Below are 27,994 nucleotides of genomic sequence, written 5' to 3' on the forward strand. Positions count from 1 at the left end.
TCTGCAACTCTGGGGCATGTGAGCATATATACCAGCCAGGCTCATTACCACAAACAGAAAACAAAAAGCAGGGAAAGGTAAAAACTGAATTGATATTTATTTTTTTTAAACAATCCTTCAACGGCTTTTTAATAAGCATTTCATAGCTCATTTAAAGACTTCATTAATAATAAATTTTCATTTTAATTAAATACAATCTAAGTTCTTGTGTTTCTAGGACTTGGGAATTTGAACACACGTACGTACGTATGTGCATACAATGCACACAGATGCAAAGCGAAGTATGTTGGTATGAACAAGAATCAGAACAACTTGATCTCACGTATATGGAATCACTGCAGAAATCTGGGGAAAGAAAAAACCCACCGACCAACTAAAAACAATACAGATGAGCTAGCTTTCAGTTCTGCACTTCTAAAGGTCATGGCCAAACCACTATTATGCCCCAAATGAAAGACCAAAGTTTCAACGTATGTCAAGAACAGCCCCAAAACAATAGCAGAAACAGAAATATATAACAGGAACTGAAAAAAAAAAAAACAACCAAAACAACAACAAAAAAAAACCTACACTCAATGCATTCTTGACAGGATAAAAACCATAGAAGTTCAAGTGAAGTGACAGTACAAAATTCTACTTCATAACTGCTGAAAGATGGAGATATCAATAACAATGAATTCCAACTTCATTCTCACACTTATGCACAGCTTCCGCTTCTATTCATCTTTCTGTCTTTCTAATTGCCCTGTACAGTCTTTTTCAAAAGATGGTCATTCCCCTTTCAACTTTCTTCATCAACTTCAAAGGATTCTTTCCCCTTTTCTTCTTATAGTTACCTACAGGTAATTGATCCAATTTCCAAAACAATTCTCCCATGAACTTTGGGTTGAACATTTTTCCTCACTCATTCCCACTTTTTTCTATCCTAACTAGGATCTGAACAGACCTGACGCCTCCACAGAGGTACTTAGGCATAAGGTTCCACACTGACTAAATGCAAAATTCTACACTAAACCCTTTTCTCCATTTCTAGAAAACATTTTCTGCCATCGTATCTTTAACTGCAAAGTTGCTTCTCATTCAGGTAGACATCTGGGAACTAGAGAAGTGACACAGTTTAAAGCCTGAAAATGTTACCTGCATAACATTTGCAAGATCCATCCTTGTCCCTCAGTGCACAGAACGGATGCTCTTGTCCAGTTCATCCTTATCATTGTGTTCTGACTACTGCTCCATCTCCAGCCTTGGTATGTTCCATCTGAAGACCAATTTCCTTTTAAAATACAACACTAAAGATCACTTCAGTAAGACGTTTCAGAAGCTTGGCACTTTTCTATTGATCTACTCATCTTTCCTCCTTGCAAGACAAACTGCTTTTCTTCACCTTTGAGATCTCATTTGCGTTTCTTGTACTAAAACAAAATATTAACATTGACTTATCTCACTGAACGACCTTACAAAATTTCCTAGTAAGCTCATACAAAACGCCTGCTATAAATGGAAAAGCACAGAAAATTCCTCTTCATGGCAAAGACAAAAATGCCTTTTCAATTTTCTTTTCTGAACAAGGATTTGACAAATAGTTTGCTATGATGTTTATTTCAGTTTGGACCAGCAATGTGTCATTATTTCTTTGTTTTCTTGTTTATCTGATGCCTATATTTTTTAGGATGGCCTCAAAACAGAGTTCTCCTATCTAAATATTACAGTAATACAAATAATATAAAGTGGAAAAAATATCATATTTGGTACACAAGGGAAAGGTTCTAAATCAGTGACTGCAACAAAGCTGAGTTACATATATTTACACACATGCATACATAAAATGATCAAGTTAAACTAAAAGAAAATTATTACATACAGCAACATTTGTATTTTTCCACTCCATTATTACATACAATAAGATTCACACGAAATGAGAGAAAGCCATTTGTACTACTCTAGTAATAGCTTCAGCAGCACCACTGCAGCATTTTCCAGTTCATAACACCTTGCAACAAAGCATCTCTCAGGTGCAGCTGGAAGACCAGTTAGTATCTACGCACAGGGCAAGAATTTCTAGGAGAGCAACAGGCAAGCCAGAGCAGAGGAACCATGGACAGGAGGAAATCACATGTATGTATTGCACGAGAATACAGACTCAAAACTCATTCTTCTCTCAAAAAAACAAACAAAAAAAAACCCCACACATTTAAAGTTGGACTTTAATTCTAAGAAAAAAGCAATTCCAAAATTACAAACTGAACATCAGAGTCAATTCAACCATAATAATAAAATGAAACAATGACATTCACAATATTAAGTCTATGGACAGTTTGACAAATATTCCCCTCCCCACACCCCCAGCTAAAGTCCCCAAGTACATTCCAATATTTATCTTCAAATGCTGAAGCTTTACTGAAAATACTGCTGGTGTTCAGTTAGAATTAAAGGACTTGAATAAAGTGAAATAGACAAATATAGATGGTGTGAGTAAGGTTACGAAGGCTTTACATTTTGCATTATCCCAATGTATAAACATTCAAAAAATTAACATGAAAGATGTCGTGTTATCAAAATATTGCAGCTACAGGCAAGGCAACATTAAATTAATAGCTGAGGGTATGAGGGAAAAAAACCAACATTTCAGTGAAGATAAACAAGAGGTGGCAGCTTTTAGTTAGCAATTTTATAAAGCTAGTATTACCCAGCCAGTCATAAACCAAGCACAGGATTTAAGAGCTTCCCTTGGCTATAAGGCGACAAAAAAATAAAATAAAAAAATCACCATGTTAAGGAGAGCAGAAAAAAAAAAAAAAAAAAAAAAGAGGAGTCAAATAAGTAACGTGATAAGAAAATACTAACTCAGGTAGTAACCTTTAAACCACTCTGTCATTTACGTTACTTAATTTTATTTTGGTGGTGAACTGTAATCTTAAGAGAAGAAAGTTTATGCTGTACACTGAATAACCATAGCGTAAAAATATTCTTCCTCCGTCCACTCTTTGGCTATCCTCCCTCGAAAGTTATCAGAAAGAACATGTAATACTGGCAGGAGACATTTTTGATTAAAAACTAAAATGAACACATCAACTTAGAAGTTGGTACATTTTATAAAAACAAAAGAGGTAATATTGTATTAAAACGAGTAACGTTAACTTCAAATGGCAACATATTTTTTGTTGACCCTGTGCAATAATAGTTTGCTCATACTACCTTTATCGAAATATGACTTTCTACACATATGTATGAATCTTGTGCAACTCCCATCAACTCAGTTTATAACTGGGACACAATTTACAATCAATGTGCCAAAATAGCTTTAAAATTGTTATTTCTAGTCGTTAATGTTCCAATCCCGCGCTTTTTTTTTTTTAAACTGTTAAGTCACATGGAAAATTAAGGAATATATTACCCCAAGGCATATGAACATCAATGACTGCACCCATTGCCAGAACACAATGCACTGGTTTGACATTTTCCTTAGTACACAGAAAGCAAAACAGCACCCAATAAGCCTGAGAAGAAATGCTGCTGTGTAAATACTGGCAACTATTCCTGAAAAAAGAATTATGGGATGCATACTCAGAAGCTGTCCAATCCCATAATTTGTATTGCATAGGTCACAATCACACATATATATACACACACACGTATGTGTGTGCATATATACATATGTATATATACAGACACATGCGCACACACACAGAATATATTAAGAAGACAATGAAGTCTGGTCACAGAGCAATTTACAGGCTCAATATATTTTTTTTTCCTTTTTTTTTTTTTTTTTTTTTTTTTTTACACTTTGTTTGAAAGAAAACTTTAGTATTTTACAGTCTTCAGTAGGCATTATATACACTGCACTTATGAAATCTAGAAAGTATTGAAATAGAAATACATTTCTGCAAACATTTGGGTAAGAAAACAAACCAAAAAATTTCAAAGATTTGTGCTATCTACATAATATTTCTCTAAATCACAATAACTGTATCCATGGAATGTTCTCTAGAAAACATCTTTTTTTTAAAACACCATGCACATTTTTAAGCAATTGTAACCCAAAATATCCCAACCTAAAACAATCTAACAGTGTTCAGATTAAAAAATTTAAGTTTCAGATCAGATTTTAAAAAGATAAGTCTTTTATCACAAGAGCTGTAATGATAACAATTACACGTTAAGGCTAAATTGGTTTTGTTTTGTTTTTAGAAACATTTAAAGACACACTTCTCTCATGGCTCTGCATTATGAACTGTACTTACAGATGACAGTGCAGTGAACATAATATTCAGTCCTACAGTCAGGATGCAGTTGCTCCTTCCCACTCCACAAGATACTGCACCTTTCCATCAAGTGTCACCCGACGAGCCAAAACACGGTATTTTTCACCACAAGCTATTCTACCTGCTGCACCAAAATAACTAGTAATAGAGTTCTTTAGATGATTGAGCTGTAACTCCTGATCTGCTAAATTGTTAAGTATCTCCGTATTGAGTTCATCATACTGGTAATCTTCCTTGCTCTCGTCATCTTTTACAATTTCTGAATTTTGAGTCTGGAGTGCTTTTCGTGGAAAGCGACCTCTTCTTCTCAAATGTGGTATTGCAGCAGGCCAAGTTCTTCCTGTACGAGTCCTTTTTCTTGAATCCGATAAACTACTGAAAAAATAAACACAAGCATTAACTCCAGGAAACACTCAAGATGAACGGAAATGGTAAAACAAAACTCAATTCACAACTGTTGTTCTAGTTTTCAGTTTCAGTACTTGTTACCTGTATATAAATGATTAATATGGCACTTGCAAAAGAGACTTACATAACAAAAACTGTGCAAGTTAACCCATATCAGAAAATTTGGTTAAATGACATTAGATTATGCCTAAGTATCTTTAGAGTACTGTTTTGATTCAGATGAATTCTAATCTTCTGCAAACTTCAAAAAAAAATTTTTAACAGATTCTGCCCCAAAAGTGCCTTGAATAGTAAATTAAAAATACAGCTTTATCATATCAGTAGGCCCCTATTACAAAAAAAGCTGAACTGTAAAAGTTTGGAATCTTATGTTGGTGAAGACTATAATTAAGGACTATCTGCAGAAGTTGCTTTTTGGGTTGGTTTTTTGTTTTGTTTTGGTTTGTTTTTTTTTTTTTTTTAATGCAAAGGGTCACCACCCCTTTGCATAAAGGTGGATTATAATTATTTATGAAGACTGAGTCAAACTTTTAGACTAAAATCTACAGCATAGTCACTATTCCTTAAGATTAGTATACAAACAAAAACAAACAAAACAAAAACAAAAGTTGCCGAAATTAATACAGGGTACGTCTGCTCTTCTGTGACCTTCGTTAGAAAGGTGAACTCAGTAAGCGTTTAAGGAGTTTACTTGTCTCCTGTAAGAGTAACTTAAGTGTGCATTTTACATTAACAATGAACAGTAGTTAACACCCATGCTGTGAAGAAATTATTTTCTTCTGTTCTATTCCATTAGATTCCCACTCAATTCACAGCTCTACTTCACACCTCAGTAGCTGGCTATAACAATTACCAGCAAACTCCCATATTCTTAGATATTCCATATCCTCTGCAACATCTTAAGTGCTTGTCTACTCTCCTTCAAATTCTGGAATACTCCTATCTCTGTTTCATATCTACCACAGTTGCCTCACAACTTGCATCAGTCTCCTTATCTTCTATCTTTGCTTTGCCAAAGCTTCAATGAAGAACAAATAAAAAAAAAAAAAAAAAACATTGCACATCACTGGCAGTGACTAGACTGCAGATGATTGCAAAATTGCCTTTTTGTTTCGTCTTTCTTTTCTTCTTTTAAAGAGTTGCTGTTTTAAGTCTCTCTCATGATCTTCTTAAAGCTTGTTGAAATACAATCTCTCTGGAAGTACCTGGCTCAAATTTAGCTGGTTTGCCAAAAGGCACCAAACTCACTTTTTTTAGCTTAACACAACCTCAGGTTTTTGGAAAGTAGGCATAGAACATCAGAAGTCATTCTTTGGCAAGATAATTCCTGTACAATTTCTGTAACTTCTGTTTATTGCAGGTAAAGTACTGCTGAACTACTTGCTTTGTGTCTCCCCTTCAATAACCTTGTGAAAATTAACATATTAAACCCTTAATCAATACAGTAGATAGAGTAATTCAAATGTTACCTATAATGTCTGGATATGCTAGATGAGGTAGTTTCTTTTATACTGGCAGCACCTGTGGATTCCACATCTGAGGTATTGGATGAATGTGCAGTTCCATCGGATTTCCTGATATGTAAGATAACAGGGTTGCCATGTAATGAAAGTAATCTTATAGTAAAAATTGAGTTGACATTTCAGAAGCAAACAAATAAATGACATGCTATATTAAAATAGCTTAAGCTTTTTTGTTTGTTTGTTTTTAATTTACCCAACAGAGCAGGGTAATTCCAATGCTGGGGTCTCCATCACTGGAACTGGTTCAGTATCCTAAGAAAAAAGGAAAAGTACTTCAGTTTAAGTTTTAATTGCTTATTCAGCTTAGTTTGAGGGCAAATGGGGAGAGGAATATCACAATTTAGATTAACTGATTATATTTTTCTTCAAAAATGATAATCCGGTAAGAGAAAATAAAAGAAACATATCCAAAACCTTACCAGAGGAGACGACTCTGGAGTTTTGTGAATCATTTTTCTTGTATAGGGACCAGGTGGACGACCTACTGATTTTTTTTTCCCCTTTCTTTCTATACCATTACTTAATTCCCTAGAAGAAAATTTATATTTTTTTCTTATTGAAGAAAATTATTGAAGATAGTTTTCAAAGAATAAATGCTTTCCTTTGGCAATGAATACACATTGTGCTAAACGAGATCCTGGCAAATCAAAGCTGTCATGTAAAAGCTAAATAATTTGCCTGTATAATATCACACAGATAAAGTTGTTTCTACTGACATTACCGACTCCTTAACGTTGAAGAGAAATGAACAAGCGTTGGTTAAAGAAACAGCACATCTACTACCACAAGCTAGAACTGTGTATCATATTCCCTATTTAGAAACCTAGTTAACAGCATTGCATAAAAGCTCCAGAAAGGAAATATTCCCCCCCACACCCCCCCACAATGGCAGCAAGGTTCGGACAGCCTGTATTGTTCTTACTGCCAAATGTCATGATGCTTGTTTTGGTTTGTCTTTTGTTTTTCAAAGGCTCACAATAGGAAACTAATAAGCTTGAAGACTCTGCTCTCACAATCACCTTTAAAGAGAACATGCAACTACATCAGTTTACAACTTTAAAGTATCTTTAAAACATACAAACAAACCACCTTTACAGTTATTTAGAAATGGATATTATACAATGAGCAGTTCTTTTGCAGGCACTGAAGTACTTGAAGTAGTTCCTATTTACCACAACATTTCTAAAAAAGCATGGGATTATTTTACCTCACATCAGGGATTGGTTTAGATGATTTTCTGCCTTTAATTTTGAACTCATGAGAAGTTCCTTCTGGTTCTTTCTCAGCCTTTAAAGCAGCATTTGGTGGCACAGGAGGAACGCGAATTCTCAAGCCAAACAAATGCTTCTTTTTCTTTATTTCTTTTCCAGACATAAACCTAGATGATTTTAAATTCATTGTTAACATTCTGAATCCAGGGAATGCAGCTTTTAAAATAAAATGTTCATGCAAAACAAATCTATGCAAATTAAAATACTCATCCTAATGCTATTTTATTCACCTTTTCCCGCTAACACAATCCTCAATCTGAAATACAGAATGAGAACTGGGAAGAGGATGGAAATTAAAACAATTTTTCTCATGATCTGGGATCCACTCAAATAGGTATGGGGTGTTATACTCTGAAACAGAAACAGTATTCAAAACATCAACGTTAACACAGCCGCAGCGATTATCAGATAAACTGAGCAAAGGAGACTGACAACCACGAATGACAAAGCTGGAAGTATTTAGAGTAAAAATACCAAGAACTTACATGGTCTTGTAATCATTTAATGCCTCCAGTACATGCTCATATCTTTCAGATTTTGGTGTATCTGCCAGCTGTGGAGAATTAAGAAATTATTTAGCCAGTCTAATTGTTCAGTAATAGAAAGCTTCCAATTATTATTATTAACGACTCTGAGTCATTAAAACTATCAATTTGGATGTGAAGTACATTAAAAAAAAAAAAATTACCTGTAGAAACTACCTAACCCTTAAAAGGTGTTAGTCATTTAGGGGTTTTTTTTGTTTTTTGTTTTTTAAATCCTCATGTTCTGTGATTCACATTCACAGAATTTACATTAGGGACAAGCCCTGGTCAAAGAATCTAGGTTTTCTGTTTAAGTAGTACAAGAAAATCATTTCAAGTTGTTTCAGTATACAAGAAGGATACTAGTCTGCCTTCCCAGGATCACTAACATGAGTACCTCAGTAGCATTAAGCACACCCAAAGTAAGAGACCGCAAGAAGAGTACAAGAACCTCAGTTATTTTATTGGTGATGGCTTTAATTAAATCTTGCTCAAAGGCTTAATTCCCATTTCTGTCTGCATTGATGACTTTCAAGAGGTGGATGCAACATTTATACATTAGAATTTAGAGTATTTTTAAATATGGTAGCATTGCTGCCATATTTCCAGTTGCTATGCAAAAATGCTCCAGAATTTATACCCGGTTGGATCTGCAGTCAACTGATCTTTAATTCTAAAGCTGGCCAACAGCTCACAAAGCACGAATATTAGTAAGGATACCACAGAGCAAACTGTACAACTGCAGCTCAAGAGAAAGCCCTCAGACACCTGTAAATAATACAACTCTCATTAAACAAGAAAGCTAACACATTTAACAATTTCTGAAATCTCAATACATACTCAAAAAAGAGCTCTGCTTTTAACATTGCAAGATTCGGTAAAACCATTTGACTGCCAAAGTTAAGAGAAATCTGACCAACTTTTGTGAAGTGACAGCTGTTTCAAGGTATCTTTTCACATATTTCCACACAATCCATTACTATCCTCAAGTTTTGCAAGTCTTCAGCACATAGCTACAGAAAACTACAGTATTTTTAATTGCATCACAAATGGCAACGTGATAAAAATATATGGGCTTAAGAACTCTAATAGTTCCACCATTTACTCCTATCTTACTAATTCAATTCTACCAATACTTAGTCAGTTCTAACCATCTAGAGAAAGATGTACCATGCCTCATAGCAGCAAGTGAAGAGTACTACCAGAAAACTCAAACTATTAGTATTGTATGTTATTCTCTGACTAGTTTCTGTTCAAAGACAGGTTATCAGAAAACCTAAAATATACTTGCCTTTATTTTTTTAAGGCACAGCTTTCCCCCGTGTCATGAGAGACATTTAGAAACTTATCAGAATAAACAACCTTGAATATTTCCTCAACACAGCATTTATTTGCTTACTCAAAACATAGCCTTAAAAAAAAAAAAAAAGGAACAAAAACCAAGTAGCCTGATTGGAAAAAAAAGCAGTTTCCTTGAGGTACAGAAATACCTTAAGGAATTTCTGTTACCACTTAGGCAGGCATGCTTTCTCATTTTGGGCTTTTCCTCTCCTCCCACCTTAAATACCCACAAATAAAGATCTGTGGGTTTTTCCATGTACACCACTCACGATCTGAACATACGTATCGTAAAAAATTTTCATTATTTATCAAAATAGTGCGTGTCAATCATCTAAACCAAGACCACATTTCATTCTCATGTTGGATCTGCCAGAATGAGTGGATTAATTTACTGAAAATAAATATAGAAGTAGGAAATACGTTAGGAGAAGTTCCAACTATTCAAATGCCACCTATGTATAGAAGTTTCAAAACCTTGAACACGTACGCAAGAAAGAAGCACACACTCCACTTGCAGCACATCTATGTCACTTCAACAGAAATTTTTGCATTCAGCCTTAAACACAGAACCAAAAGACTACCTACACCATTCCTCTACATTAAACATGAACTCAATTTGCTTGGGGAAATGGATTTTCTACATACTTTCTTGATAAAGCCCACATGGTTGGAAAAAAGTCAAAATCCTTAAGACCAATATACAAACTGCTCACACTCACGCTTGGAACAGGGAAGAAAGAGGAAATGCTTGTGTACAGTGATTTGTTAGGTATTACACCTTAGAGACCTTGATATTTTCATCCTAAATACACTCTGCATTCAGTTATAGGCATAGGTTTACTTGTCTGTACCCATGAAAATATTCAAGCAAGCATGAGACAATTAAAAAATAAAAACAAAATACGCTACAGAATCAACAGTTGAGTTAAAAAATAAAGTTGCCATGCGAACAATAAAATGAAGTTTTACAGCTCAGAAAAATACACACAACTTAAATATTTTAATTCTACAAGGAAATTGAAGATGATCTCTATCATTTGGAGTTACCAGATGTTAAGATAATCAATTTAATATCTTACATAGAAGAGTTCATAGGTCCCTGACACGAGCACAGTGAAAGGTGAGGAAGAAAGAACATTCCAACTACTTACCTCACCAGGATGTAATCTATCCCAGTTTTCATTTATGTATGCCATGAGTTCAAGCTCCGAATCAAAGTATTTCTTCTTATGAATAACACTTAGGTTGTAAAGGCATAGATGTGCTATATCTACCCTAGAATTCAGAAATATATAGAATCACCAAAAAATCCCCAACTGCTTTTCTTTGACATCATTTCTTTAAAAGGATTAGCATAATGTAGTTAGACAAATAAAGCACAACACAGAACATTCAATCCAGGAAACATTATGTTATCTCCTATCATTTCTCTACCTAATGTGGCTGCTGCTGCTTTGTATCATACATGCATGTCTGCCTCACCTCACATTCTCATTACGCTTCTTTAAAATCCAAAACAATTCTGAATTCATCTAAGTATTCCAGTGAACTACAATTTAGCAAGGTAATTTTTACCTTACACTTGTCAGCACATACATCCATTAAGTTGGCATTATTTTTAATACAAGCTACAATTGAAGTACTTCAAACTGCAACACGGAATTTCATCAAGTAAACCACTACAATGCATGTCAAGCTGTTTACTTTTATACTTAACACATTTCACTTAATTTAACAGTGAGACAAAGCCTAAATAAAGGAATTCTGCTTAGGTATCTTCAAATAGACAACAAGCAAGTACTTAGGTGCAACTTTACTGAACGATTCTAGGAATAAATCCGAAGAGAACTCAAGAGCAAAGAAATGTGCATTTATGAATAAACTTTGAAAGAAAAACTGCCCGTTTATACAAGAACTCAGGAAATGATGAAAGACAGCATGTGAATTTCCTTTTTAAAAAGGCAAATCAAAATACCAAAAAGAAAAGCAGCACATATGTTCAATTATTTACTTTAATTGCACTTACCATCTCAAGGGTAAACGTTTGAGGTATTCTGGTCCAGAACTGCAAACTGAGCAAATGAATGTATAAAACCTAAAAAAATATATACATGTATATATGTCTGCATGACTAGGTGGTGGGTGTCTGTACACACATATACATACATACAAGATGTTTTAACATGCTACTTATTACAAACTGTCACCTCATAATTCCAAAAAGGACTCTTCATGGGATTTTTTTTTTCAAGGATGTACTGGGGAAAAATGAAAAATCAAGTACGCCAGAAACCCAGCCACATGACATTTGAGTCCCTTCACCTGCTATCAATTTCCTGTGTACTGTCTTATATCTGACCCAGTAGTGGTCTCTACTTCATAAATTTTACATTCCACATCTTCCTTCTTTTCTTCCCTGACTAGTGACTGTGCTCCCCAGTGTCCCTATTCCTTTCATTCAAATTTAGAAGCCTAAGCAAGTATGCCTCTAAAAGAGCACTTTCTAGATATTAATTTCTTCATACAAACATTCAGCACAACAAAGGGTGAAACGAAACCACAACAGATCACAAATTATACACTCCTTGATTCTTTAATCCAGTGTTCTCTCTCGTTTGCTTCAACTACTCCAATCTCTTCCTAAAACAAAAGCACAGACCAATGCCCTTTCTCATTTTCTTTTTGCTTCACTCGTCACACATGAACACAGAATATACGGAGTTGTCATCTGACTATCCCTCCTGATTCTCCAGTTCCCTCTACTAGTAGTTCCAAGTGAGCAGGAAAACAGTTAGTGGGACCTAGATGAGTCAGATGGAAACAGAAGCACTGATGAGCTACAAGGAATGGAACAAGCAGGAAAACATTTAATCTACCACGTTCCGCTAAGGGCACATTTTCACACAGATGCTAGATCTTCTCTTTGGCACATACATACCAACTGCCTACTTCAAAGCACAAAGTGCTCACTCAAAAAGTGCTGTTACTAATGTACTACATGGTGAGATCTAGAAAACCCTTATCTTTATTATAAGCCCACTATGGTGTTCTGCTTTAACACTTCTGATCTCCTAGTAGCCTATGGCATAAAGAACCTCCACAAACAGTTAAGTCAATAACAATAAGTTTGAAATCAGCTATCCATTGATTACCTCACCCTAATTTTCTTTTTCTCTTTTGTTTGAAGGCTGTTCAACAACTCTGTTTAAAGAGATGACAAAAAGCACCCCCCTGGTACTTGAACACCTTTTGTTTTCTGTAATTTTCTATGCTAAACTCACCACAATGTTTTTGAAAAACACTTGAGTACTACACACGTTTTATTAAAAGTTCATCTATGAGATACTTCTTCCTAATTAAAATGAAAACAACAATGAAGTACAGCACAAGTGTTCTTACCTGTCACCAAAAAGCATTGGCTTTTGGAGGCACTGCACACAAGCCTCATGGAACCACTGCTTACATTTGCAGCACTGCAACATCTTTAGATACCAGCTTCACCAACAGAAAGAAAAACAAGATGCATTACAAGTTACTCAAAATGGCTCTTCATTATATTTAGATTAAATAGCAATGGATCTTCTGACACAAAGTAACTTTCACTGCTATTTGAAAGAACATTTCAGCATCAGTTCTACAGTGAACAGTTACTAGTGAAGAATGACTAGGAATAAATTAAGCAGAAGTTTTAATACTTTGCTTTCTTGTATGACTCTGAGTTGCCCTGACTTCAAACTCTCAGTGCTACTTTACTCCTCCACTCACTCATACAGATATCAGAGTATTCAAGCTCCACCTATTTGGATGTCCTTGTTCCTCATAAGACTCTCAAGAAAGAAAACCTTTTTTCCCCCCTACCCTCATAATAATTACAGTATAAGGCAGAATTCTGTCTGTTCTGTAACGTTATATCTCACATTATCCTTAATATTAAACCTGACTCAAACACAAGGGAACAACTCAACATAATTTTATTCACATGAACAAACAGTGAAGTATCTGTGCAAATCTAAACGATAACACAGCAACAAAATATTCCCATTTCTTTTTCAGAGTGTCACTGTTTATATCTATAGAAACTTAAATAAACAGGCAATGTTTCATAAGCACGCCTTTCTAAAAACATTCAAAGAACTTCAAAAGTGCTTGTCTTCAGGACCAGAATCAAGGTTTGCAGGTGTCAGGTGTCTTATGGAGAAAAGTTGACACAGATCATCACTTTACTTACTCTCCAGGTCCTCCACAATAGCAGTAACACTGCTGGACGTTGGTTTTATGACCCGCATCCCACTCAAGGTCTGTTGCATTATATGGTAAAGTCTGTTTCATGACTTGCAGTGCTTTGGCATTTGGTCCTTTCTTAAGCGCACCACCTCTCTGAAATAAATACACTGGTTTACAAAAGTAACAACACATTCCTTAAACTTTCAAATACTTTAATTTTACACTTACCAAAATTTGTCTATAATCCAACTAAATGCTCTCATACATACTTATGCTTTAGTATCCTAGCATATTTACTTAAAAGCTAATTCAAAGACAAATGTCATCCATTTCTAAAATTAATATTTATCTCCAAAATACACAACTTTCCCATTCACATCAAATTAAGAAGAAGAATTTCTGATTTTAATTTGAAACAATTATGTAAGTAATATGTATCAGGTGCTACTTCAAGTAACACACCTTCGTTGTTGTCGCAAAAACACACTGTCGACAGAGCCATTTATCATCTGAATCTATCACGCTGGAATCAATATTTGGTGTGTGACACAGCTGATGATAACCTGTATTAGAAATAATTAACCAAGGTGTTATAAAAATGGCAAAAGAAAACCTTAAGGAAAAGTAACTCTAGATAATTTTAAGGCAACTACAACGCATTATCCTTGACCGAGTACCAAACACCTGATCAAAAAGATTACTAACAAAATGATCTTTTAAATCATCTTTGTAAAACAACTCACTGTCCACAGGGAATACACGATAGTCACATGGACTGCCATTATTCACTGACCTATTAATAGCTGCTAAGAGCTATGAAATTTAAGATCAGCCTTGCAGTCAGTGGTAGCCGTGTCAACATCTTCCTTCAGAAAAGAAATTAAAGATCTTTTAAAATGCAGGACATAGGAAAAAATCTATTTACCTTGCCCACATTTATCACATATAACCATTTCATTTGGTGCTTCTGAATACTCCTCCTGACATATTGTACAGACCATTTCCCCACTTTCAGTGGCTCCTAGAAAAAGACAGAAGTGTGTTGGTTTTTTTTTTTGTCATCATTTCCAGACTACAGTGCAGTCAGATCCATTACCATGCAGACGATTTGTTTTTATAAATGAGTTACAGATTCACGCATTGTAGATAGAGATTTTTACAGAGCCTAACACTCAAAAAATAAACTCAGACACTTTGAATGGACTTAATATATTATAAGCATTTATATCATTTGACAGGTCACCAGATTCATATAGGTTACATGTTGTCTATTTACTATACATTCCACGGATCCTTAACAACAATAAAAATTAAATAACTGTGAATAAGGAACGCAAATGTAGACTGAAAAAAAACAAACAAACAAAAAAACAAACAAAAAAAAAAAAACAACAAATCCTATCTGGACAATTGATAGAAAAAAAATTGATAGAGTTTGGCATTGCAGCAGCTTGTTCTCCTTTTTCAATGCATAATATGCACAACTTCGTGCATGCTTTTTTTATAGGTTTGCCCAGTAAAAAAAAAATTACTGGTAAGGAAAGCTAATTTTGCTTCAGTGACACCACACATCAGTATAACAATCTAGATTAAAACAAGTTATTCAGTCTATGTGCTATCATACTTGTGCATTAATGTTCAGCTTACCGTAAACATATTAGTGACCATTAGTGCACAGCAAGAGAACAAACAGCAGTATTTTAGATTATCAGAAATGAAGCATTTGTTTTTTTCTTATTATGAACACAAAGCTTTTCTCATTAAAAATCAGAATGTCTGTTTAAACATCAAGAATCAGAAGGAGCTTCCATTACTTTTATCTGACAAGCAAGTTTCCACTGATTTTCAGACAAAACCTGAAATTGTCATAACACTGTTAGCATTAGGTTATTGTAGTAATTGCTACTCCTCCAAACATCCGAAAAATTAAAGTTAATAGAAAACAGACTTCTCACTTGATGAGCATTTCTTTCGAGTACATGAATACCTCCAAACCTGTAATGGTTTCTGTTACACAGTTATGGTGCTACTTTTAAATATGATAATTCCATTTAAATTCAGCATTTTCAAATCTTTGCTTTCTTTCTGTGCTATGCTGTTTCAACTGAAAACAGAACAAATTCAATGCAAATGAGGTTCTGTGAGATTTCTGTTGAGACCGCATTACACTCCACCACCAAAATAAACAAATGCAATTACTTTTTAGAAGCGTTTTCTCTGCTACACAGTTACACAAAGAAGTAACTGTAATGATCCAGAGTTTTCAAAAAGAAATTGTGTATTAACTTGCCTAATGCATTATCCTGCATCACTTTAAACTACACTGCTCTTTTAGAAAAATGAATACAATGCAACAATTTACTTTAACAGATATAGTAATCTAAACAGATAAAATACCAAACAACGACTACTTCACTGAAGTTCTTGCCTGTTTGTATGTCCTTCCAGAGAACCCAAGACTTGGAACTGTCCTCAAATATAATGAAGCAGTTCTGTTTCAGTTTGTTTATCTGGAAAACATGAATACAATGGAATCCATGAGAAAGGACTAAGTAAAAGAACGTATTTAACCTTAACTAAGTGGAGCAATAATGTGGTCTGACTCAACCAACATACCATACTACAGAACTGCAGTGAAGTTGAACAAATGTTTACCTTTTTGATAGTTCCAAGATAAAACAAGCCATCTGACCATCTAGCTAGGACATCCTGACCTTCTTCAAATTTACACAGTGGCTTTTTGGCTTTCTGTCCATCACGTAACGACAGTTTGGGTGAGGATGCTGATGCCTTATGACTTCGACGTAAAGGAGACCGCTTATGGACCAGTGAATTACCCACCGCTGTAGAGTCTCTAAAACAAGAGAACCAAGAGAAAAGGTAAACAAAATAACAATCAGACAAAGCAGCTCTTTCCAATATGAATGATTCACAACTATAACTCATTTAGCAATCTCCAGAACTTCAGGTAACTAAAAACTTGGTCATGTCTTCAGACATAAACAGCTTTAGTAATAAGTAGTACCTCTTCAAATACATGCAGAGAGAAAAAGAGACAAGTTTACATCTAAGAGAAATACTCTGTGAAACTAAATAATGTGAACAGAGATGGGGAGACAAGCCTTCCAGCTACCAGTCTCTTCATGAAGTCACCAGACCTCACCAAATACATTTGATGCAGGATTGCATATGCAAAACATTCATCACTCACGACACTGACAGATCTCTAGAATTCCAAGGAAGTTGAAAGGGTCCCAAGCCAACCCTATTACTTTGGTAATGAAAGCTGCAGTCTACTGTAAACATGGTGCTCAGCAGCTAGCTACTTGGAATAATATAACAAACATAAACATACATAAGAGGGGAAAAAACCAACACTGCGCTACCCAAAGTTCTATGCTAATTCAAGTACATCCAACACAGCACCATGCTTTACTGCTAAACATAGCTGTCAAGGTTTCCAGCACAAGAATAGTGCCTGTATGTTAGATGACTAATGGAAACTACAGGTTTATCCTCTATTAGAATCAGTCAGGGGAGAAAAAAAAAAAAAAAAAAAAAATCCAAAGAAAATCATGAGTTCTTTTAATCTTTCTTCAGCCACGAAAATCAAACCAAGCAGCACATCCCATGCAAAATATATATTAAAAAAAACAACAGTGAATTATAAAATAGGTCCAGAAAAGGCAGGTGGAAGAAACTTCATGCTTACTAAGCACAATCTGAGTTACCAATCCCATACCCAATCGTATTTTCTCTTTGGAAACAAAGTGCACCTATAACTATGATAAGGATATAAAAGAAAATGAAGGAGCTAGATGGCATAAAGTCTACTGAAAGACTGAAGTTTCACCTCACTGAGGCTAGCACAGGTACGTTATTATAAGCAGCAGTAACAACTGAACACAGACCAGCAAAAAAAATAGGTGAGCCAGTGTCCCATGTAGCTCAATGAAAACTTATAGCCAGACATTAGAGACACTGAAGTTTCAAGGAGACAGGAAGACTTTCTCCTTAAGTTCATTATTTACTTACAATACTCAAATAAAACAGGAATAATCATTCATTTTTCTTCCACACTGTTAATGGAATTTTATTATGCAAGTTTCCTTGTTTTGTTTAATACATTAAGCAAAATTTCAGGCTTGTGTCACAACCAGCACCACTTAATTTCATTTGATGCCCTTCATCATTCTCCAGCTTCTCCCTTTATGCCCCAGTAGTGATTTTTAGACCCACCCTGACTTATTTGCCAAATAAAATCCCATGAATTCTGCCACTTTTCACATGAAAGCTACTTAACAGTGGCATCGATTCTCCCAAGTCCTGTTGCAACTTCTGACAACAGCTGAAGATTCCAAGTTCAAATTTACAACAAAGGAGCTGCAGCTAAGCCTTCAGGCCAGGTCATTTTTTATTCTCTCATGTCTCCCAGGAATAACACTTGCAGCCTTTTCCCCCAGTGCTGCAATGAGGCACTGAATTAAACATGTCAGATACTGATTAGAAACTCCAGATATTCATTCTAACTGCAAAAAGGCAGCCCATAGCAACTTCTTCTCTTCCCTCTGTGTACTGTATTCACATCAGATTTCATTTGCCATTTCATAGAAACATTAAGGTTGGAAAAGACCTCTAAGATGATGCCATCCAACCACTAACACTTCACCACCAAGCCTAAAACAAGTCCCTCTATGTCAAGTCTCCACATTCTGTGAACACCTCCAAGAACAGTGACCTCCCCATGCAGTCTGCTCCAACACACTACCACCGCTTGCTGAGAAAATTTTTGCCTAGTATCCAACCTGGATCTCCTTCATTATCAAGTCCCTTAGAAGCTTGAAGTTCTTGATGTTTGAACAGCTACTTTCTGCACTATTCTGAATCTTATCCTTAGAACATTTTTACATTTTAAATTTACCATATTCTGTATACCACTTCAAGATTTTGCTCTGTCTTGTATAATGCCTTTAAGTTCTAGAAGAGCCTTTGAAACAGGCCCCAGCCCTCAACACATGAGCAAGCACCTTCTTTCTCTCCATTTTTTTTTTTTCTGTTCAACTGCTTTCATAAAAAAGCACCAAGCGGGCACATAAATAAATACATCTGAAGTCAGCCAGTGAACACAGGAAGGAAAGGTTTTAAATTCCATCAGCTCCTCAAACCTGAGAACACAGACAGTCCAGCCAGCATAACACAAGAGATGTTCACAATGTTCAAAGGCAGGCAAGTTTTGCTCAAAACTGCCTAGAAACAGCCATGAAACTATACCCTGCTCTCTGTTGGCAATTATTTTCTTGGAAAGGAATTGTCATAAGGAAGTATTAAAGTATCCAAACACTTCAGTCTGGACAGGCTGGAGAAGTGGACTCATGAGAACCTAATGAGGTTCGCCAAGGCCAAGTGCAAGGTGCTGCACGTGGGTTGGGGCAATCCCAGGTATTTACACAAACTGGGGGAAGATCCCCTTGAGAGCAGCTCTGCAGAGAAGGACTTGGGGTCCTGGTAGACAAGAAGCTGGACATGAGCCAGCAGTGTGCACTTGCGGCCTGGAAGGCCAACTGTGACCCGGCTGCATTAAAAAAGGGGTGGCCAGCAGGGAGAGGGAGGTGATTGTTCTCTTCTACTCGGCTCTTGTGAGGCCCCATCTGCAGTGCTGCGTCCAGGCCTGGGGCCCCCAGTACAGGAAAGATGTGGAATCTTGGAGCGGGTCCAGAGGAGGGCACTACAGATGATCAGAGGGCTGGAGCACCTCTCCTATGAGGAAAGGTTGAGGGAACTGGGATTGTTTAGCTTGGAGAAGAGAAAGCTGCAGTGAGACCTCACTGTGGCCTTCCAGTACTTGAAGTGAGTGTATAAACAGAAGGGGGGAATGGCTGTTTATAAGGGTGGATAGTGATAGAACAAGGGGAAATGGTTTTAAACTAAGACAGGAGGGGATTAGTTTAGATATTAGGAGGAAGTTTTTCACTCAGAAGGTGGTGAAGCACTGGAACAGATTGCCCAAGGAGGTTATGGATGCCCATGCCTATGATTCTATGATTCAAGTTACATCTATGAACATGATTTAGCTTATTAAACTGGTCAACAAACTGCAGTGTGCATTTCAAATCATCTAAAGTAAATAGACTAGGCTTGAAACACTTCAGTGAGCGTTTTGACAGACTATTCTCTTCATTCAAAGATGTTCTTTCCAGATTTTTTTCAGCTTTATAAATAAAACTTGAGAAAGCAGCTGGAAAGCCGTATTGGTGACTTTTTTTCCCCGGTACACAAAAAAAGTCTGAAAGATCTTGGGCAAAGTAAAGAGATGCAATCATTCATTTACTAATATACTACCCACTACAGATTTTCTTATTTTTTTAAATTAAAAATCAACAAGCAATATATTTTGACTTTCACTTAAGAAAAGAACATCATAAGCTTTCAAAGACTTTTTAACACAGAAGTTTGAACCTTAACACCAATTAAAGAGTAACAAAAACGCCTTGTGTATTTTTTTCTGGAACGAAGCGCTCTACAAGGACTTAGAAACTTACTGAAGCATTTTGACTCACACCCCATGCAGGTGGGAGGCAGTAAAGCAGGCACTTCTCCACCCCCACACTGAGCGCTTTGGCAGAGGCAGCACTGCTGCACTGGTGACAACGGCTCACAAAGCACTTTCTGCTCCAGCAGCTTCCAGTTTAACATAACGCGTAGACTGAAAACAGGGTTAATTATTGCAGTATGCTGACAGTTGCAGCTAGCTCAGCAGCTCCTTTCCATGAGGATCAGGAACCCCTTCTAAGCAAAACACCTCTTCCAAGCTTTGATAAACCATTACCAGAAAAATCACACCAACCATTAAAAACAATTTTGGTAGGAAGTTAAATGAAAACGCAAATTGATGTCAATTTCTTGCTTAACAATTTTGAAATCAATCCAAGTGGTCTGCATTTTTTAAGGAACTTGTTTCCCAAGTCTTGCCTAGTGCCACCTCCATAGTACCTTCCTACCATTCCATTCAGAAAACTACCAATAAATTTAGTAACATTTAACCCACCACCTTAAAATTGCTCTCCCAGCCCTGCTCAAGGCAAAGTGCTAAACAAGTGTCATTCTGGGAAAAAGAAGAAAGATCTGAGAGAAAAACCTACCTTGTCTCATTTAACTTGTACAGCTAAGCTACACTGCATGGCATACAAGACGTCCAACTTAACCACATACAAAGCTTTATGTGCTTTATGCAACACTGTCTATGTCGTGGCTGTACTCTCATTCAAGCACTTAAAATACAAAGAAAGTACTTAAATATCCATGCAATTTTTCAGAAGTTAGTGGGGGGATTCAGTAAAATTTGTCTGCTTGTTGAAATACGCTTCAAAATGGAAATACACTTTCACCATTCCTTAATAAGGTAGTCTCATCAAATACTGATAACGCTCACTGATTTTTCTTTCACCTCAGGGCCTAGATCACAAATACATCCTCAAGCAAGACAACCAGAGGACCTTTTACTCATTCATCTACTCCATGAATCAAGTTACAGTCACACGCTGCAGTAGAAAGAGACAGCTGTCACTCAGTCAACAGGAATGGCAAATTCCCTCCAGAAGCAAGCTGCTAAATGCTGTTTCAGTCTCATTACTGAATGATGACACTCTGCATAACATCGTATATAATAAAATCAAAACTAGGTTTTTGTGTGAGAATGTCTCATAACTTTACTGGAGATTAGCAAGTCTGACTGTTCACATAATACCTCACAAAAGCCCTGTAAAAGAAGCAGAGAAGTTGGGAAAAAAAAAAAAAAAACATGTGAAGAGGATAGCAGCTTTCAGCCCCTCCTATCCAAGCGAATTAACATCTTGTTCCAAATACAGCAATGCCAGGATAGGTTATTCATATTCCCAAACTCCTTCAGTCATAACAACGGCTCTGAGACACTCCTGTTAAGAACTACTCCCCTGATAGTTATTCCTTCAGCCAGCTCAGTTCTCTGCCTTGTTTCGCAGGACGGCTTGTCAGCACACCAGTGCAGTGCAAACAAGCAGCCAGGGACAGGAACTCCCTCAGCTGGCACTGCAGAGCACACACTGAACTACAGAGCTCTTCATTGGCAGACTGTGCCATTCTAAGTGCTCTTCCACGAGGACTGTGCAACTCACAAATATTCTGCCAGCTGCAGATGATAGCCACCCTACAAGCACAGACAGACATTGAAAGTCAATTTAAAACCATTAAGTATTAACAACTAAGTGCCCAAAACATATTAGGAGATAATTTTCATCTGCTGAGAAGTCAAGACAAGGACCTTATTATTAGTTTATTCCCAGTAAATACAAACCACACTGAAGCACGACCAAGCCTGGAGAGCCCAGCAGGCTCAGAAGAAAGGAATTCAGTTCAGAAATGAGACATTTTAACACTTATTTTTATGCAAGCACACACTGTATCCTACTGAGGCAACTCACATAGATACTAAAGCTATCTCAAAGCTGGCAAACATGGTGTTACACAGAAGATCTAGAAAATGAACTTAGAGTAACCAGAGGTAAGCATTTTATTCTGATGAGAAGTAGCTTCACCCTTTCAGTTTCAGTTATTCTGTCTAACGTTACAGGAAAAGTTTGCTTCTATTACTCTCAACAAGAAAAAAAACAACATCCCGAACCACAAGTAAGGGCTCTAAAATGCCAGCAGCCTGTCCTGCTCTTCATAGCACAGTACTGTTAGCATGCCATAGGGAACAGAAGTAGAGGAAGGAGGGGAGAGCCTAACAAAGACACAGAATGCACAGAGCTCAGGGCACTTCACACTCCCTCCCACCAGCTCTGGAATGATAGGCTGACTTCTCCATAAGCTTTCTATCCCTTTCTTTCCCTTAATAAGGATTCGTTCTCTGGTATTTTAAGCAGGTCAAGGCACTTTACGGAGAGGCTGGGTAACAAGACAATACCAGAAAGGAGCAGGAGCCTACAGCCAAAGGGCAGCAGAAAAGGGGAACCAAGCTGTTCTGCAAACTGCAGACTTGTTTACCTAGCACCAGCGCTGCATACTCAAGTCCAAAGCCATGCTCCCTCTGCAGCTGCTAGCCTGATACTGGGATCCAGCACCTTCTTCACAGCTAGAGATACTGGATCCCAGCCATGTTCCTTCTCCCCTTCCTTGTATCATCTCTCCCATTTATCAGATTTCATGTTGAACAATATCCCTTCACTGTGCCAGCAATACACCTTCCCCATACAGATTGATCAGGCTGGGCCAACAGGGACAAAAGATTGAGCAGGAAACTTCCCTCTGACTGCCCCAAACCCAAACTTAGGACCAGTTCGATTCAAAAGCCCAACAAGTTCATTTGTTATTACTTCTTTGTCCCAACAGCAAATTTATTAACAGTCATTCTTCCAATTATACGGGAACAGTCTATTATATTAGTGCAACAGCCAGAAAGATCAGTGTGGCAGAACGGCAATACACGAGGCGTAGTAACAAAGAGACAAGTGTGAATGGAAAGGTGTTACAAAGGAAGAAGAAAAGTGCTCACCCGTCTCTGAAGGGTGCAGGGAAAACTCCACAAGAAAGACACCTCCAACCAGAGATCCTACCTCAGTGGCAATCAGCCCTTAAATGAGGTCCAAGAAGGGTGCAGCCAGGATCCACCCCTTCTGGTCACACAGCTGAACTGCCTTCACCTGTGCTGCCAGGGCTGACCAGGTCCTTTCCCCAGGTGCTCAATCAGTGGTTCAGACCACGACTCAACAGTTACCATACAATCAAAAAGCTGCCATTATGTTTTTTTAAGCAGAAGATCCAATATAAATCGAGATATAGCCTATCCTTTCATGCTACTTCAAACTTGCAGTGACACAGAACATCTATATGATACATTTGAGCTCCCTACCTTCATACTACTTTATATTCTGGCACAATAAAAAGCCTAAGCCGTATCATCTACTAACCTAGGCATCACTCAGTCTAGACAAACACTAGAGATTAAGGAGTAGATACATATTCTATTTTTTTTTTCCTTTCAGTTTTTGCAGATGTTGAAGATAATGGAATGATTCAGGTTGTAAAGGATGTCAGAGGTCCCTCGTTCTGCTCAGTTCATCCACCAGGCCAGATTGCTGCAGGTTTACCCAGCCAGCCCTGAAGGCCTGCAGTGATGGCAGCCCCACACTCTCCTCCCAGGGCCCTGTTCCACTGGCCAACAGGAGCCTAACCAGCCGTGTTTCCCTAGCTTGACCTTTTGGACAGTTCTGAAAACACACTGAACATCTGCCATTCTCAGGTCATCGCTGATTACCCCTGTTCCCCACAACCGAAGATAAAGAGCAGTCTCACAAGAACATCACATAGTTATCACAGTGCTCCTGAAAGCTGCCTGTCTGTTCCCATGGATGGTAGGAGTCAAGTTCACACATTTATTTAAACTTGTGCAACAAAAGCCAGTTCCAATGCCACTCAAGTAAGCAACACTTAACAAATCCAATCATAGATAGAAGGTTAAGTACTGTTTAGGGCAGCAAGACTTATCCAGCACCATCAGAGACTTCAGGGCAGCCACATTCTATTCAAGGTGCTCCTTGAAAACAAGTTAAAATTTCTCACGATAGTAAGTTACTTTCATTCAGTAGATTACTATCCGAATAGGATTGTTTGTTTCCTTTTTAAATCGCTGGAAGGAGACTTGCATTTTGGCTAAGATTTTGGTCTGAGTTTTTCTGTCTGGTTAGACACCTTAAAGAACTGCACACTCATCACGGAACATTTTTTCATTGCTTTGTCAGGGGAGATTTTTTGTTATTTCTGTTTTTTTTAGTAGTTCTATGCTTTCAAAAGCATATCACATTACCTGATAGACATGGTACTTTTTCTTTTTTTTTTAAAGCAGTAATAAGAACTAAGAACCAGCAACTCATCCAGCTGATAAGTAGTCAGGTTCATGAATCGTGCACTAGAAAGAAGTCAAGCAGGAAGACTGAAGGGAAACGATTATTGTTTTCTACTCTGAACTCACCAGACAGTCCATAGTGTATTGCGTGGTGGGTCTCCCAGTGCAGGCAAAATACTGTGGTGCCTGTTTGTGAGAGGAAGCTGAGGGAACTGGGCTTGTTGAGACCAGAGATGAAATAGCTTTAGGGAGGTCTAGCAGCAACCTATGAGAGGATTATCAGGATGGGACAAACCAGTTCACAATACTGCATGGCAGGAAGCTAAACAAATAGCTTCTGACAGATGCAGGGGTAGGTGTTTTTTCTCCTACAAGGACAGTCTGGCAGTTGAACAGGCTATGAGGTGCTGGGTGCCTCCATCACTGCAGTCTTTCAAGGGCTGATTGGATCACACCCTGGTGCAGTGGCTGAAGATGGACTGCTTAGAACCAAAGACCTCTTGAGATCCCTTATGACCACTACTTCCTAATCTCATGACCTTCTGAAACAGGATTGATTCATACCACAAAAAGGAAGAACACTTATCCTGGTGGCTAGCTAGCTATACAATCATTTGTGATTCAGGTTCTATTTGCTCAAGCCCACCCTCAAGAAATAACTGGAATTTTTCAAATTCTATTTGATATGCAAGGCCAAAGGATTAGTCTCCAAAAGACCATAACAGAACATATTTCCCTACACAGTGAAGTATGCAGGGGAACAGGGCAGTAGCACTTTGTTTGGGATGGATCATGTGTTTACACACAAAAAGAGGAAGAAGGCAATATTAAGGAGAGAACGATCATATTGAGATCTTCCCTTAAACATTCAGGCAGCATCCCCTTGATCACAACTGCCTTTTGGTTCTCTTCAGTATCCAAACACAGCACGCCCAGCAATGCAGCTAAAAGAGCATGGGATGAGCACCTGTGCAGGCAGCTAAGATTACAGACAACACACTGACTTGTGTTGGAAAGGAAATCAGAAGTGATCAAAACTCACGAAGATGAATTTCTTTCTTTAAAGGTTTTATTTATTTCTTTTTTTACAAAAACTGTGACTTTTATGAGCACTGCATGAAATTAAAAATTAATGAAATTAAAACAAAGAATGAAGTATTATGAGGGCCGTTCCAAAAGTAGTGCCTCCTATTTTATTACGTTGGCCTGCAACGTGAGAGGTGCATGTTGGAGGTACAGCAGTAGAGGTTGAACCTTCCCACCAATATCCCATTACATGTTGTTGCTGTGCAACAGATGGCAGCAAAGGGACAGCCTGACAAAATGGTGTCTGACATGGAACTACATATGAAGCAAAGGTGAGTCACTGAAATCCTTCATGAAAAAAAATGGAACCCACTAATAGTTGTCACAACTTGCTGACCATTTATAGGGATCAAACAGTGGATGTGAGCACAGTGAGGCAGTGGGTGCTGTTTCAGCAGTGGTGACAGTGGCCACCTCTGCCGGTGCAGATTTGTGTGAATGCATCATGCAGGCTCTTGCTGACCGCTGGTGAAAATGCACAGCTTCTGGTGATGGCTACATTGAAAAACAGCCTTTCGTAGCTGAAAATTTGCTCTATCAAGGACTGTTATTGTGCTCTTTGTATCTCAGAGCAAATGACACCTCTTCATCTCATTTCATAAGAGATTCTACCTTCTAGGAAGAGACTATCAACTTGATGTGCAGACTGTTTAAAACATAAATTACACAAGTTTCAGTACTTCCAGTAACACATATCACTCCGCAAAGGACCCTCCAGCATTATCCATGGTTTCAAAGTTCTCCTGGTGTGCTTTATTCAAAGACACACTTCCCCTCTGTTTCCTGCAAAGAAGGTCTGTAAAGATGGCAAAACCAATTCTGCAATAAGCTCAGAGATCAGCTGCACAGACAGTAAATGCCAATTTCCAAACTAAGTAAAGATTTCCACTGGGTTTCAATTACTCTTATTTCTTCCAATTGAGCTTTCTCCTTTACCACTCATTTTGTTGTGTAAAATGTGCTTTAAAGCAACTTCAGGTGCCTGTTGCACTATCTCCGTTCACATCTCTCTCCACGGAATTCATACACCCACTCTTCACAGTAAAGGAACTGCATCATACTTATCATGGCTGTCTTCTTGTACGTTTCACCTCATCTCCTACTGCACTGAAGGACAAACATATCTAACCCAAGTCTTGACATCATCTTCAACTGCTGCGTATTTATGTACATATACACATTTATATAAATACATGCACATATACACACACCCCTCAACAACCCGTAACCAGCCACATAAAGATAACCTTTCAGAAGCAACAAACGCTTCTCTTAGAGTTTCGCAGGGCACAACTCTGTAGCTTCAACAAGTTCCTTCCCATATGCTATTAAGCAAGAATTAACTTCAGAAAACACTGCTGTGTAATGGCCTCAGTTCAGACCCACATCACGCTACCATGTAGCTCTTTGCAGACACTCCTCCTTTCAGTACTTTACTACACGCTTTATCTTTTCTATTTGTGTGTCCCCTTATTCTTTTTCTCTCTTTAAATTAACAACGCATACATATTTTAACCTGCATTCTAATGCTCCTAAACTACATCTTTTTCCTCCCTTCTTTTAACCTCAAACATTCCCAAGTTTTTGTAACGAGCTCTCAGAACAAACATCGGAACGTTTGCTTTCAGCAACCTGATTACAAACAACAAAAAGGAGACAAGCTACTTTCCTTTTATTTCATGCTTCTGACAGCTCGGGCACCACGCACAGATCACCTTCCTTTCCGCCGTAAGCCAGAAGAGAGCTGTGCAGATGGCCTTACAGAGCTGTGCGGGCCTCGCACCAGCCCCCCCGGGCACAGCACCGCCGCGGCACCACACCGTGCCTTCGGGTACCAGAGGTACCAATCCGTTCTTCCTACGCAATCCCAGAAGGAAAGGAGAGCTAACGCGTCACGGCGCGTCTTTCAGGCCGCCGCAGTCACCGTACCGAAACGAACTTAAAATGCGAGCTTCAAAACACGATCAAATGGCTCCGCTCTGACAGACCGCGAGGCAAAGCGCCGAAACGAACCCAGCGAGGAGAGAGAACCCAGCGGCGCTTTGTGCGCTCCCGCGCACCCGAGCGGCCGTCGCCTTTTCGGACAACACCCGCAGCCGAGGACGAACCGCAGCCGGCTCGGGCCAGTACCCCCGCCGCAGCCCCCCGAGCCGTCGCAGCGCCGCTTCCTTTGTGTCGGTGACGGAACGGCCCCGCCGCCTGCGGGGAACCCCCAGCCGAGGCCCGGAGCGGACCGAGGAGAGGCGGAGCGGGGCCGAGGAGAGGCGATGCGGTACCGGCGGCCCGAGCCGCGGGACGCGCCCCCGCCCCCCACCCCACGCAGCCGCCGCCGCCGCCGCCCCTCCCTCCCTTCCGTCCTTCCCCGCCCCCCCCCAACCCTCACCTCATTCGGTCTCTCCAGTGGTGCCAACCGCCTCATGCAGGGAAATGGCGAGCTCGGGAGCTTCCCCCCGGCGCCGCGCTGCGGCCGGGC

At 38.3% G+C, this 27,994-nt stretch overlaps 1 protein-coding gene across 4 annotated transcripts; it reads right to left on the minus strand.

The window, feature by feature from the left end:
* Positions 1-72: 72 nt before the first annotated feature.
* MTF2 (metal response element binding transcription factor 2) lies at positions 73-27,994 on the minus strand. Of its 4 annotated transcripts, XR_006179513.1 has the most exons (16): positions 27,905-27,994; positions 16,212-16,410; positions 15,985-16,066; positions 14,482-14,577; positions 14,019-14,119; positions 13,561-13,709; positions 12,732-12,827; positions 11,359-11,427; positions 10,484-10,607; positions 7,953-8,020; positions 7,404-7,574; positions 6,616-6,724; positions 6,390-6,448; positions 6,143-6,247; positions 1,138-4,640; positions 73-345 (listed from the first exon to the last, which is right to left on the minus strand). XR_006179513.1 is itself a non-coding variant. In XM_042874203.1 (15 exons), the coding sequence occupies exons 1-15, from the start codon at positions 27,907-27,909 to the stop codon at positions 4,283-4,285; spliced, it is 1,788 nt and encodes a 595-aa protein (XP_042730137.1). In that variant the 5' UTR covers positions 27,910-27,994; the 3' UTR covers positions 73-4,282. The 4 variants fall into 4 exon arrangements, 3 of the variants coding, with proteins under 3 accessions (XP_042730137.1, XP_042730136.1, XP_042730138.1); XM_042874203.1 differs by having other exon boundaries at positions 73-4,637; XM_042874202.1 differs by having other exon boundaries at positions 73-4,640.

This window comes from Lagopus leucura, unplaced genomic scaffold, assembly GCF_019238085.1.
Source record: "Lagopus leucura isolate 7727_CA_CO unplaced genomic scaffold, USGS_WTPT01 Super-Scaffold_100009, whole genome shotgun sequence".
NCBI lineage: Eukaryota > Metazoa > Chordata > Aves > Galliformes > Phasianidae > Lagopus > Lagopus leucura.